This window comes from Scophthalmus maximus, chromosome 1 (genome assembly GCF_022379125.1).
Source record: "Scophthalmus maximus strain ysfricsl-2021 chromosome 1, ASM2237912v1, whole genome shotgun sequence".
NCBI classification, from domain to species: Eukaryota; Metazoa; Chordata; class Actinopteri; order Pleuronectiformes; family Scophthalmidae; genus Scophthalmus; species Scophthalmus maximus.
In genome coordinates, this window is record NC_061515.1 from 11,885,743 (window position 1) to 11,899,764 (window position 14,022).

Below are 14,022 nucleotides of genomic sequence, written 5' to 3' on the forward strand. Positions count from 1 at the left end.
AGGTTATTAGTGGGTTATCATTAGAAATAGCAAAACAGTGTATCATACATTTGATTCTTCAAGAAAATCCTCACCATAAACCTGCAAAGACACTAATGTACACAGAAATGTTACATTTTGATAGTGTCTTTAATTAAGCCAATATTTGAGCTGATTTGTGATGCTAAAATAGTTTCCCTGATATGATGCCAGCTTCAGAGGCATTCAGCTGAGGGGTTAAATAAGCAGACTACTCCTCGCTTCAGTGAGCAGCCTCGTTCTGCGAGGAAGTGTGAAAAACGCTTGTGTGGCCTCACTATCTAACTAAGAAATTAAAAAAGCAGACACGTCTGTATAAATCAGTGTGTTTATTTAGTGTCTTAATAATTTAAGAGTGATGAACAGTGGGTTTGGGTGCTCCTCTGGCGGACAGCATGCAGTGCAGCACCACCGTGACCTTATGGTATATGCGGTGGTGATCTAAAGTCTGCCTTGCTCGCCGACATTGGACGCACACATCGTGCTGCACACTAACTACAGATTATAATGATCCTGGTCTGCCTCTGCTGCCTCGAATCGATCCAATGACAGGGAGGCACGAGTCCAAGGCACATATAGCTTAGTAAGTAGAGGCATTGTTGCTGATTGGCCTCATGGACAGAAACTAGCAGCTCGCATCAGTCTCTATGGAGACCACAGCCTCTACAAGCTCAATCCACGATCTCCAAAAACTAAGGCCGACTAGGTTTAAGATTCATATGCTCACATTGAATCAGGGCAACACAGACCGCAGACAGCCGTGCTCTGAGGCTAGTTATGCTCTTATTTTCCAGTCACATTGGCATGACAGAAGTCAACCAGCTACAGTGAATCCTTCTGTGGAAGTCGCTTTCTACGAAATGGTCAAGTGTGTCTGTTCTGGTCCTGTTGCCGGTTTTCGGTTAAGGTGCTGCAGATCCCCCCTGTTTCTCTTTGTAGACTCGCAGGATGGCCTCACACACAAACTGGAACTGACACTGAAACACACAACATACAGTGTTATTAGTGTTTATACAGTTATTTATACAACAGTGCCTTTTTTTGAAGGACAACACTGGCAATAAGCTATATCTTTTCAGAACCAACCAACCGTCAAATGATCCGTCTAACAAGTATTGTCAAATAAAGCTTGATATGTCTCAATGTAGTGTGTATTAATAATAGTAATAGAGCTCCATTGTTGTCAGAAAACTATTAAAAACATGTAAATAAGCCACATCTTTGAACTGGGCATGGGCACGCTTGTCTATTTTACAACATCCCGCCACAGATTATACACATTTGGAGTGTTAGCGAGCGTAGCTGCTCACAAACATTAAGGCACACCAAATCAGCAGCTGAAAATGTCCCCTCACAAATGCACTTATTTACTAATGTTTGGGTAATATTTATTTTTTCTGGGAAATGATCTTGTCTTTTTAAAAAAAGGTAGTTTATTTTAACATGTTAGCATACCATTATTTGCTAAAGGGACCGTCAATATCTACATATCTGCATATTAAATATTCATTAAGACAGAAAGTGTTGAAAGATGGGCACATACATTGTTGGGTTTGTTTTATTTGTTGACAATGAGAATTATATAGAATAATGCCAGCCGTATCATATTCCTCAAGGTTTGCCCGCTGACTTTGGCCATTTCCACTACTAAGACACAAAGATATGAGGGGAAACCTGCACATCAGCGCAAAAAAAACATCAGAGAGGAGAAGCCCTGGGGATGGGATCCTCTTTCAAAATAAGGGTGGTAGTGGTAGCAGCAGCAGTGCCCTGGAAGCAGGCATGTGACTGGAGGGATGCCATATTCCCAGCACTACCTCCTGTCAAAGCAATGAGTAACACTTTCCTCTCCCTCGACAACTACCACTGAGGCACCACAGAGTGCGGCTTCCAACCTCAGCTCGCCTGCTCGGGCTCATCAGCCATCAGTGTAATACTGTGGCGGTGAAGTTTCTGTTGTATTAATGAAGGTTACAGATGACAGGACTCAAAATCAAAATCTGTGACACTGGCCTTTAAAAATAAATTCTGGTCACAGTGAATTTCACAGTAAGTCTCCTCTCCCTTTACTTACATAATATCCCCCCCCCAAAAAAAAAACTTTGAGCATGCAACTCACTTTTGATCTTCCCGAGGCTCTCTAAAAAAACACATTCCTTAAATTCACACCAGTCGCAGTGTGCCAAACGTAAAATATAAAAACCCAACATGCTACCTTTTTTGAATTCACACACATCTCTCAGCCGAGAAAAGGCATGAATGCATGATATCTAAAGCCTTTCAGCTAAGAAAAAGGTCTCTACACCTGAGGGCTTTTCCTATAAAACCCAAAAAAAAACTAGATGTTTTATATTGCATGTAGACAGGAAAACCAGCTGAGCCCTGTGATAAAAAAAAAGTTTGTCCTGCTATCCGCTTCGAGATATTTAGAAAAATGCACACAATAGAAATCGTCAAGCCACAAAGGAATGAAATACAACAAAGAACAACTACTACAACTAGAAGTCTCTTTGTTCTGTTTCTTTGTACCGTGGTCTGAACCATCATGGCTCGCTGATCTCTGAGTGTTCTGACAATTTCCAGCGGGAACACCGGCCGACTGTCGTCCAACAGAGTCAGTGCCGTTTCCATAGTGATCAGAACACCTGTCCGTCCAATCCCAGCACTGAAAGTGTAATACAGAACAAACATGGCAGTTAGTGTAGAGTAGAGGCAGGTACAGTACATGCTGGCAGAGGTCATTTAAGAGTATAGCCTGTGTGTTCGTGTGTGTGTGTTTGTACCTGCAGTGTACCATTAGTGGCTCTTCGCCTCTCCTCCTCTCCCTAACTGAACTGATGAACAGCAGGAAGTCCGAAGGGTCATCGGGTACACCGTGGTCCGGCCACGCAACATACTGCAGGTGTGTGACTGCACGCTCCTCACTCCGCTAATCACGCACCCACACACACACAGGCACGTACATTAACGACACAAATGACAAAAAGAGAGGGATACTGAGAGATAATTGAAGCACTGAATAAACACTAGTTAACATGATAATAAATGTAATCTTCCGCATGAAAAGAGCACAGTGGCGCTACAGGCTCAAACACAGATGCTATCCAGTATGTGAGAAAAATAAAAACCACAGAGGGTGTAATGGAAAAACAAGAGCAGGTGAGGGGAACAAAACATGCACGTGACCAGGGGGTGACACGAAGATTAGGAAGTGTAGAGGGACACAGAGTGATGAAAACTGAAAAACAGGTGGGGTGGAGAGATGATGGAGGAAAAGACCACAGTTCGGGACAAAATTAAAAAAAAAGAATGGGGAGGAGAATGGCTGACTTTAGATTTTATAATGGGCTTGTGGCTTGTGACTCCATGTGGGGATTAACTCGCTCCGCCAGAGGAACAGACGGGCTCACACAGCAGTAACTGTGTGTCGCACGTGTGTGCATTCATACTTCATGCCTCCTTGAGCATCATCCAATTATGTACCTGTTCGCTGTGGACGTTTATGAGGGAAAACTGCTCCTTTAATCTGACTATCTGTCAAACAAAGTGTGTTAAGACTCGGCGCGACAACACACTTGTCTATACACACACACACACACACACACACACACACACACACACACACACACACACACACACACACACACACACACACACACACACACACACACACACACACACACACACACACACACACACACACACACATGCCACAAAATTTGTTAGTGCAGACTAATGCACATGCCCACCCACCCACACACACATTCAGACCCAGCCACCCACACGGAAGTGGCTGAATGCTGGCTGCAGTTAGTTTGCCAGGAGTGGCCCGTCGCCTGTGGTGAGCTCCGTTATGTCACATATGGTACAAACATGGTACATGCCACTGCAAACGAAAAGTTCCGAGGTCATGCTTTGCCTATGTTTCATGAAGATATAAAATATGTTGATCTATTGTTTGTCCTATAGTATAATCACAAAACAGTAGACATTTTGCAATGATGTCAAAATCTCATTTTGTCTGATCAAAACCCAGAATTAATGGATTTGCTTTAATATTAAGTCAAGGCAAAGCATTTCATGTTCATATATGACAAGATTAAACAAGAGTTACTAAAATGTACTTAATTAACCCTCAAATCAGATGCAGATTAATTTGAATCAAATTCTAATTTAGTAGTACAAATCAATTGATTAACCCGTGAAGCTACTGTACCTGTGTGTGTGTCAGAGTGAACTGTCGCATCACATACGCCAGGTTACACTCCTCGGAGTGACACTTCACCCGCATGTGCCCGTAGTCCTTCACTTCTGGTGGATGCGGCCAGTACTGGTGGCACTTGGTCTGCAAAGTGTGCGACATTACCGACAAATTACAGGACTTATGAGTCATCGGCCAATTTATTACCGCTTGCTCTATATGGAATCAGTGTTGGTGTGTTCCACCTCCCAGTCGGAGCAACAAAGGCAATTCATCAGGAGCAGGATGTGAACTGACACGCAGAGAATGTGTGTACGTGTGTGTGCGCGCGCTGCTCAAGGAGAGAGAAAGTCAGGGTACTTGACGAATGTCAGGGAAATTACAAATTAATGAGAGCATCTGGTTACCAAGCAACAGGCAAGCCGAGGCAGCGACATCTTCATCCAACAAGACCTTGATATCTCGCTGCCTGCGTCTCTCTGGATGTGACTTCACCCTCAAATTATTTATCACTGGCTTCCCACTCACTTTTTACATTTGGGTGTTTCGGGCACGGCGAAGCCCTGCAATTACTCACAGCTGTGCCAATTGATTCTTTTTGTGTGCCATCATCTGCACCAAACCATTCAATTACAGTAATCGTGTATCATGTCAACACGAAGCGGCACGCTGATCGCTGTGTTAATACATGAGCTGTGTAGTGGTTCCCTCACTGTTTAGTCATTTCCATTCCTGTGTGCGTGTGTGTGGCTGTTTACGGCACAGAGGGCTGAATGTGCAGAAGTATGTATACCCGTCCCCGCTCTGTCAGAGTTGTAAGCATGATGATGGTGTGTGTCTGCTGCTCCCAAACAGTCTGCCAAAAGTGAGTGCAGGTCTGTGGCAACGGGCCCTGAGCCGCAACGTAACGTAAACACACACCAGACACTGGGGGCGCCACCTGAGAAGACAAACAAAAAGGCACTCACACATATATACGTATGCATACAAATACACACCACGCAGAGGAAGGATTCAGCGTCAGACAGGGACAAAACAACACTATCTCATATCGCTGATGTTCACCGTGATGTGGCTGGCATTGATGTAGTCCTCCTGGCCCTGGAGCACCACTCGGCAAGCATCATCTGGAGGGAGAGCAGGGCAGCACCGCGTGAGGGTCATAACAGAGCCTTTCCTGCACCGCAGGCTCAGCCAATTAAATTTCATGAGATGCCACAGCGACGAGCTCCAAATTAATGTTGGAAAGGTGGCACAGATCTACCGATGGAGTGGGAGGCTATTCAGGCATAGACATACAGATGGTAAATAGGAAATAAGCAGCACTTACAAGGCAAAACATCCTTGTATCGATTCTGGTCCATGTTCTCAGGGAGCCGAGCACAGTTTAGTGACAAACCGGGCTTCCTCCTGTATAAATTCTAGAAATTACAAGCATGCAAACACACACAAACACAAGCACATAAACACACGGACACATACACAAACATAGACAAATTCCAGGTCAGTCGCAGCATCTTTGCTTTAGACCGCCAGGAACAGAGTCCAAGTGAAGATTAGGGCCAACATCTGTTCCAAAATCAGCACTTAAAAGGCTGATTATGATCCAACCAAATAACTGCGAGGGATAAATCAAATCCTGCTCACAAAAACAAACCAGACAGTTACACCCATTTGGATATTTTGATTCCACATTCTCAGTTAAACACCTGTGTACTGTTTAGCTCCCACCTGCATTTCAAATACCTCAAAATGGAAACAGAGCGTGCCAGACTGTATTCCTCTCTCAAGCTGTCTCATCGATTCCTCCAATGTCGTGACCCGCTCCGACTGGCCAGGTGACTGCACTTTGTCCCCCTGCGATTGGCCGGTGAACGTGAGGGCGGGAGGTAACTGCAGAAGGGGTGCCACTCTGCCAGGACCTGGAACACAAGGACGGTTCAAGGCTGCCATTAATATTCATGGTGACATGACAGACAGAGTGCACACTTTGATCACACGTTGCTTCAGCACTTTTCTCTCACTCACCCACTCACCTTTACGTCTGATGAGAAGGGCCAGCTGTCTGGAGTGCGACTCTCTGCTGGCTCGTATGAACATGACAACCTGGTCGTGTGTGTGTTCAGAAATGTCTCGACCGTTGATGAGAACCACCAGGTCACCCTCCAGGAGTTTGGGCTCACATCGACCTGCCTACAAACAACAAGGATCATTTAAACAGATCTGTCAGCCAATAAGTAACAAGATATCCCAGAACAGAAATGCCAAACTAGATCATTCCTCCACCAGAGATTACTGACAAGTTGAACTGCTAAATATCTTACACAGTGAGTATCTTGATCACATTTTTTAATAGTTGGACCATCAATTTTCTCAATCAATCAACCAATCATTGCAGCTCATTGCAGTGCATTGAATTTGGCTACATATATAACATTCTGTCGAACATAAACATCCTGGAGACCAAAAAAGCACAAACAAATCCTCTTACCGGAGAGTCAGGTTTAACGTTGGATATGGCTAGAGGCATCTTCTGATCCACGCCTCCCTAGGAGGAGTGAGGGAATTCAATGAAGCCAAAGTAAAGTAACGGCAATACAACATTAAACTTTTGTCTTGTGTGGTGAGAGTAAGAAACATATTAGAAAGCATGGAAGAGAGAGAGAGAAACCCACTTTAACGTTGAAGCCAAACTTGCCCTCGTGATCAGGGGCAATACATATGAGCATCAAGTCGCCATCGCCGAGAGCACCCTGCACGGACACAAGAACTCAACATCAACACACACGTACACATGAATGGAAACATAGTGAGACATCACTGGGCTGATGATAAGCATAACAGACCTTGTCGTTGTGGCTTTCCTCCTCTCCGATACTGTCGTCCACTTGGAACAGAGCGTCATCAGGCCCTCTGCTAAAAGTGGCAGAAAAACTGAAAGGGATGAAATGAGGAGATTTTTTTAAGCTGAGTGCATGACTTTCATGTATGTGATATTAACTTACTTCCACCTATTTTCATACCTTAATCATTTTGTACCCATATTTTAATATTTGCATAATTTAGGTTTGAATCATCTGGAGGATATATTTAACTGGGATTTTTTCCTTTAAATCAAAGCTCAGGTACAGCATGGTGCATCTTTTGTTGTTTTTAATAAAACATCTTTGCCGGAAACTAATTAGTGAATCAGACAACAAGTGGAAGTTAGTCACATAACTCACAATATCAAAGTTTAGACATTCACCAACTAAAACTTTCACCTCTTACATTTTTGGTGGAGACATGATGAGTGCATTTTTGTCACAGCTCTTTAGATTAGATATTGCAAAAATCCACATGCCATCTCCACATGAAAATAATTAAAAAACTCTTTGCTGACACACGTCCCACCACCAAAGCCTGGTGAATTGGGAGAGAGATTGACAACGTTCCTGGGAAGCAGAAAGACACCATTTCTGTCGTAGCTGATACTAACTGATGGGGTGAAGTTTCTCCCTCGCTGTCCTTGCTGCTGCCCACAGACACCCTGTAAGTGTAGAAGACGTCCTCCCCCTCCGACATGTCTTTCAGTTCATTGGTCAGCTCCACCGAGGAGGGACGATGTTTACGGATACCGTGACGAACTCGAGGACTTCGCCTGGCAGAGAGACAATACGACAATTTTCAGGGTAGTCTGCTCGTTTCAACCAAGTCGAATCTGAGACTTAAACGCATTTTAACTTTTATGTTATTTTTAATAAAAATATTCTATGTGTTATTTTTGATCACACACACAGCATAGTAGTAAGAGTAATAGTAAATCAATTTTATACCAGTTTCACATTTGACAGTCGTACCAGACAAAGTATGAAAGATAAACCAATCTGGATGATGAGGTAAAACAAATAAATAAAACATATTACATAAAAGCATTAATTATCATTAAGCATACCCTAAAACTGGATGAGCATATTTTTTTACTTAGATCCTACATAACAGGATCTGAGTTCAAGAGAGGGGTAATGATGATGCTGCTGGGTTTTAAGGCTGCAGGCCATACCAGTTTGGGGTGGAGGGGGGCGATCTGGAAGGCAGACTCTTGGTCTCGAGGCACTCTGATGAAATTGATCTCTGCAGGACTGGGTTCCACACCATCCCTCCAACCACTCGCTGGCAGACTGGACCACTGCGATTTGAGAAGAGAGAGACAGGAAATTTTGTAAACGATCAGTATTTATGACATGAATATGAGAAAATGCAGCGGTGGGGGGGCTCACCTCTCAGTTTTGCTGTTGCTGAGGCCCAGGTGCTGTGTTATCAACTTTGTGTAGGACTGAACTGTGTTGTTGTTGTGTTTGAGGCTCCTGGCGGAGCGGCTGGAGCAGAAGAAGGAGTGATGATCCACACAGGACCTCCACAGGTTTTTACAGGTTTTGGGACAGGGCAGAATCAGAGGCACCTCACAGTCCTGGGTCTCTCCCTGCAACACACGTTTGTTGTAATTCTTCATAATGCATCATTTCGGTTATGCAATTTCAGCTGCTCAGGTTGCATTTGTGTCTGGCCTATTCTCATGTTTTCTATGAATGACTTATTACTTGTCACACATAGAATTTTGTCTTCAAATAAAAGCATTGTGCATAAATCCCCAATTTACCACAATAAAAAACATTAGTGACTCAAATCTTCTATGGATTAACCAGCCAAGTGTGTACAGTCATTTTTTGCGTTTGCTCTTAGCAGATCTTTCACCGATTAAGAACAAACAAACGGTAGACTTACATGTTTACGTTTCAGATGTATAAGAAAACGTTTCCTCTTAAATGAAATCTTGATTATATTCCCCCTACGCGAGGAGAAAACAATTAGTTCAAGGTTCGGAAAGATACAAGATACAAGCCATCTAATGAGGAGCGGCATCACTCACCAGGGGAAGAAACTGGAGCAAATCATATTACAGAATATTGCGACACCACTTGAGGCCAAACCCACCATCAGAGGAGCATTGTTGACGTCCTGAGAGAGAGAATCACAAAATGTTTCATATACGAGATTAATCAACAGGACGCAGAGAGAGTTGAGACAGAGCATGATCTAGTCAATGAGCAACACTACCATGGCAACATGCAGCTCCACTCCATACAGCTCCAGTGTCCGTGCTGTGTTGAGGAAACACAACTCCGCCTCGCTCGGCTTTAGCCCCCTGGGAACACGAACACAAACATGCACACACAGACACACGGTCACATGCAACAACAGGAACCAGCTGCACATCATCAAACCAGTTGCTCTTCAGCAGCAGGCGAGGATACAATGATGTGATTTACTTGTGCTGTGGATGCAGATCCTCCACTTTACATAGAAAGTCTTCATCTTGTTCAGGGATAAAGTGGCACTTTGAGAGGTAACCAGGAAGTTGGGACGGGCAGTGACCCCCCATCTCCGCTAGAGACGATTGGAAAGATGGAAACATGACATGACATAACAACCGACATCTGCTGCTTATTGAGAACATCCTCAACAGGAGCGATTATTCACAGGGTTATTATTAAGTCATTAATCATTTGCCTCTCTTGGAAAAGATGGAACTTACACTGCACAGCATACGAGGCCAACACTACTGCTGCACTCAGCGGGCACTGCAACCTGCAATTACACTCCGTGATTACACACCGTAACAGCTCAACACTAAGTGTGTAAAAGGGACTGGGCGGTTGAGTTTGGGCTTGGTTGTTGTTTTTGTGCGAGTTACCCACCGTCCTTCTCTAATGTCGCTCCTGATCTGGAGGAAGTACAGGTGTCTGCGGGGACAAGACAACAGGAATTTCTACCTGCATTGTGTGTGTCAAGCAGAAGTGTCTTTAAAGTGGTTTGACATTTTGTTTTTTGTTTTTAAAGCCATGCTACTGGACAAGCCAAATGGATGATTTTCATATTGATGATTGCGAGCATTCACCTGTTTTCAGGCACTGTTTTGTATTATTGTGGTGGAGCTTTGAAAAATAAGTTACGAGACAGAAACTTGTGTTGACTGTATGACAGGAACATGGCATAAGGTCAGCCAGACAGAGCTGCTTGTCTGACTTTCTTTAGAGCTGCCACTGTATCACAAAAACAGTGACTGAGCCATACATTTGATAGTACATAAAAAACTGTGAAATAGGACCTTTCTGTGTCACACAACTTCTCCAGATCAATACGAAATGATATATGTCCACTATATAACACATACACAAACACTCACCTTGTCTGTTCATGCTGCAGAGAGTTGGGATCAGAGATAAAGAATCGCACTCTGAAGTTCAGATAAAAGGGAGACGCAAGACCTGCAGGGAAATGTCAACTTGTCAAACACAACAGTATGTCTGTGGCTGCAAGTTCACCTCAATCTTCTACTGTCCCTCTTCCTTCTTAAATTTCCTCTTCGGCGTTGTGATCAAATTAATTTTAAAACATTCTTAAACTCTGTGGAATGAGATACCTTTAATCTGCTTCTTCAAGGGTTTCTCAGGCTCCAGCCATCTCTGAGAGAAAGAAATTCATGAAGTATAATGGTTAACCGGAGCTAAAAAAACAACCCAAAGCATTTATGTAAGAAAACCCTGTGGTTATCATCGCCTCAACAGCAATCAGCGAGTGCAATGTAGTAAATAACGTGCAGAAGATGAACAATGAGCTCACCGGAGAGTGTGTGTTGGCTGTGATTGAGGCGATCGCTGTGCTGGATTCTCTGATCTGCAGACTGAAGAGCTGCCGCTCCTGCAGGCCCAGGTGGTCACACACTTGGTCCAACAGGACCACGCCTTCATCCTGCTTCTGAAGGATGGAAACAACAAACAACATGATGACCAGCCAAAACTGCGAGTAGCATTTAACAGTTGGTTATTGGTCCATATAATTATACCATGCCATATGTTGCAGTAATGCTAAATGTATAGATAAGGCTAACTATTTAGGTTTTTATGTTTCAAAATGGTTTTAATTTCTCTAGAAAGTAATCAATAATATAACTCCAGTTGAAAACAGATTTCCTGAAGACTATCTGCAGCACTGGGTTTGTAGCTTAACTATTCATTGTTTTATTAATGTTTTACTAATAACTCTGAAACATAACCTGCAGCTCATCTGCATTTTACCACATTTCTCCCTCTCTATGTTCTGTTCCTGGAAGAATATTCACATCGCAAGATATCTACAGTAAACTGCGCCGAAAAGTGACTTGTTACATTCACAGAATGGCTTCTCCAGAAACTTATTTGCCATTGTAAATCTGCAATAAAGGAAACCAATGAACCTTGTCTAAAGACAAGAGCCACAGGAGACACATAAAGCGAGTAATGAAGAGAATGGTTGATATTTACAATCACAGCACACTGCCTGCTCAACCAGTGTTCACACACAGATGCTGCACACAGAGCATTACTGCGATTGCAATTCTTCATGCGTTTGTATTCTTAGTGTGAATTGATAAACTGATGAGGTGAACGGCTCCCGAGTGTGACAAGCTCTGTGAGCCGCAGGAGGTGATGCGTGTCTCTCTCAGACCAAGGTCAAAGTGTTGAACAAGAGATGTGGATCAATCTGAACAGGAAAGAATAGTCTCCCACTAAATCACGCGCTGACACTACGATCGTTAGCAGAGCAGAGACAGACGAGAGCAACATATGATCTCTTCGACAGCAGACAGGAAACAGTGTGTGTGTGTATGTGTGTGTGTGCGTGTGTGTTACGCACGCTGACTCTGAAGGTCTCGATTGTGCCGTTCAACAGCTGAACTAGGCAGAGCAGGTCCGGTTTTGGCATGTCTGTTACCACGGTAACTCTGCCTCCCTCTCAAGACAAACACCCTGCCCTCAGCTCGTCACTGAGAGGGGACCTGAAAACACAAACACACACACACACACACACACACACACACACACACACAGAAAACAACCACAAAACAGTGTCAGATGTTTTGAGGCCAATGAAAGCACCTCCCTCAGGATGACATTGTGTGGTGAGTAATACATGTGCTGGATGGAGAATCAGGCTGCAGTGAGTAATGCACCATGAATGCCAAGGAGTGACTGCCTGTGTGTGTGTGTGTGTGTGTGTGTGTGTGTGTGTGTGTGTGTGTGTGTGTGTGTGTTATTCCTTATTATTCGGCCTGGTCTGAACATGTCCCTTCCCTCACTCTGCTGCTCTCCCTCTGCATCTAAACGAAGGCAGCTGAATGATAAGAATGTAAAACATTTTCGGAGTTGAACACGCCCATCTATGGCACTTCAGCTGATCTCAGAGCAGCTACTGGAGGCCACGCATGAACACTCTCGCGCGCACACACGCACGCAAGCACGCACGCAAGCACACACACACACACACACACACACACACACACACACACACACACACACACACACACACACACACACACAAAAACGCTCTGCTAATGTATGCATGTACGCATGCATTCAAATCCAATAACTTACGCTACCCTGAGAATATCTGTCCATGAGTGTGTGTGTGTGTGTGTGTGTGTGTGCAGGCGTGCGTGTGCGTAACCAAGTGTATGTTTACGTACATGTGTCCTGTGTTGCTCTCCAGGTGAACGATTAATGGCTGTGGGCAGGCCTGTCTCTCTGTGTTTCTGAAAGGACACACAGTGTTTGAGTTAATGTTTGAACACAGTGACACACTCTGAATGCATTAACACAGAACTCGTCCTCTCACAGACAGGCCTCCGATGAAGTTACAAGTAAATGCAACATTGTTAAAAGCAGATTCACCCTGATGTGAGCGGCCGAGGCTCGGTGACACTGGGTGCTTTGCATTTATTGCATCTTTTTTTGGAATAGTTACAGATGAGGAAATAAAAACAAACCTGTCTTTTCTTATGATGCTTTCAACCCAAATCAAGACTTCTTTTTTTTTTTCTTCTTCTTCTTCTTCTTCTTCTTCTTCTTCTTCTGCCACAGTCTATTCTGCACAGGTGAACAGTGAACAGTGAAGGCTATGAAACACACACACACACACTCAGATCCAAAGCCTCGTCTCTGGTGATTCACCTGAAGTGTTCATTTAATGAATAACCGGGGCCTGTGTGTGAGAAGCAGGCCCACACGAGCGCTCCCTGTCCGCCGCAGCGTGTCGCCTCTCAACTGAACTCTCCTGTGATTTCTCTTGTACTTTGAGCCGCAGCGCGAACAAGGAACCTGTTGACAACCTGATCGTCTCCTACAGCTACACCCAGAAAGGAGAGACTCAGCACGGATCAGCGAACTTCAACTCCTCCAACTGCGACGAATGCTCGCAACTACAACTTGGCAAAGTGCGTGTTTTTTTTGTTGTTGTTTTTTTGCAGAGGGAGGGAGGGAGTGAAGGAAAGGTTTGAAAGAGGAATAAAATGAATGTCTACCTCAGTCGTCCCGCTTCAGAGACGGATCATGATCCCGTGAGTGTTGGCAGTGAGACACCTCGGCACGGGGCGCGTCGGAGGAGCCAGGTAGACTTTAGGTAAATATCCGGGACAAGTTTCTCATCCCTGCCTGCGCCGCTGACTCCGCGCGGCCCCGCCCCTCCGCCGCGCGCGCGCGCGCGCTCCCGGCGGGATGCGCGCTCCCCGGGGGGTGGGGGCGAGCGTTGCATAGCTCAGAAAATACAACCCGACCCTCTGACTCAGACTCTTTACTTAAGTAGAAGTAACTTTAGCTTAAAACACCGCACAATTACCACATTACACGTAAAAGCCCTGCAACAATTTCACTTTAAGTTACTATGAGCAGGAAAATGTCCTCATTTAAATATGAAAGGTAAATATTATATAATATATTATCAGTGCA

At 44.3% G+C, this 14,022-nt stretch overlaps 1 protein-coding gene across 4 annotated transcripts; it reads right to left on the reverse strand.

Annotated features, from left to right (window-relative positions):
- Positions 1–332: 332 nt before the first annotated feature.
- Positions 333–13,763, reverse strand: ptpn3 (protein tyrosine phosphatase non-receptor type 3). Of its 4 annotated transcripts, none has more exons than XM_035633784.2 (28): positions 13,599–13,763; positions 13,065–13,159; positions 12,765–12,830; positions 11,936–12,077; positions 10,883–11,017; positions 10,683–10,725; positions 10,446–10,527; positions 9,958–10,002; positions 9,795–9,847; positions 9,529–9,646; positions 9,317–9,404; positions 9,129–9,217; positions 8,984–9,047; positions 8,479–8,681; positions 8,262–8,387; positions 7,698–7,859; positions 7,066–7,153; positions 6,895–6,972; positions 6,711–6,767; positions 6,256–6,412; positions 5,966–6,141; positions 5,550–5,640; positions 5,285–5,346; positions 5,013–5,159; positions 4,235–4,363; positions 2,802–2,947; positions 2,548–2,683; positions 333–995 (listed from the first exon to the last, which is right to left on the reverse strand). In XM_035633784.2, exons 4-28 carry the CDS (start codon positions 12,002–12,004, stop codon positions 921–923), a joined length of 2,619 nt encoding a protein of 872 aa, XP_035489677.1. In that variant the 5' UTR covers positions 12,005–12,077; positions 12,765–12,830; positions 13,065–13,159; positions 13,599–13,763; the 3' UTR covers positions 333–920. The 4 variants fall into 4 exon arrangements, with proteins under 4 accessions (XP_035489677.1, XP_035489512.1, XP_047192381.1 ...); XM_035633619.2 differs by having other exon boundaries at positions 13,065–13,164; XM_047336425.1 differs by lacking the exon at positions 13,599–13,763 and adding an exon at positions 13,249–13,388 and having other exon boundaries at positions 13,065–13,164.
- Positions 13,764–14,022: the final 259 nt, after the last annotated feature.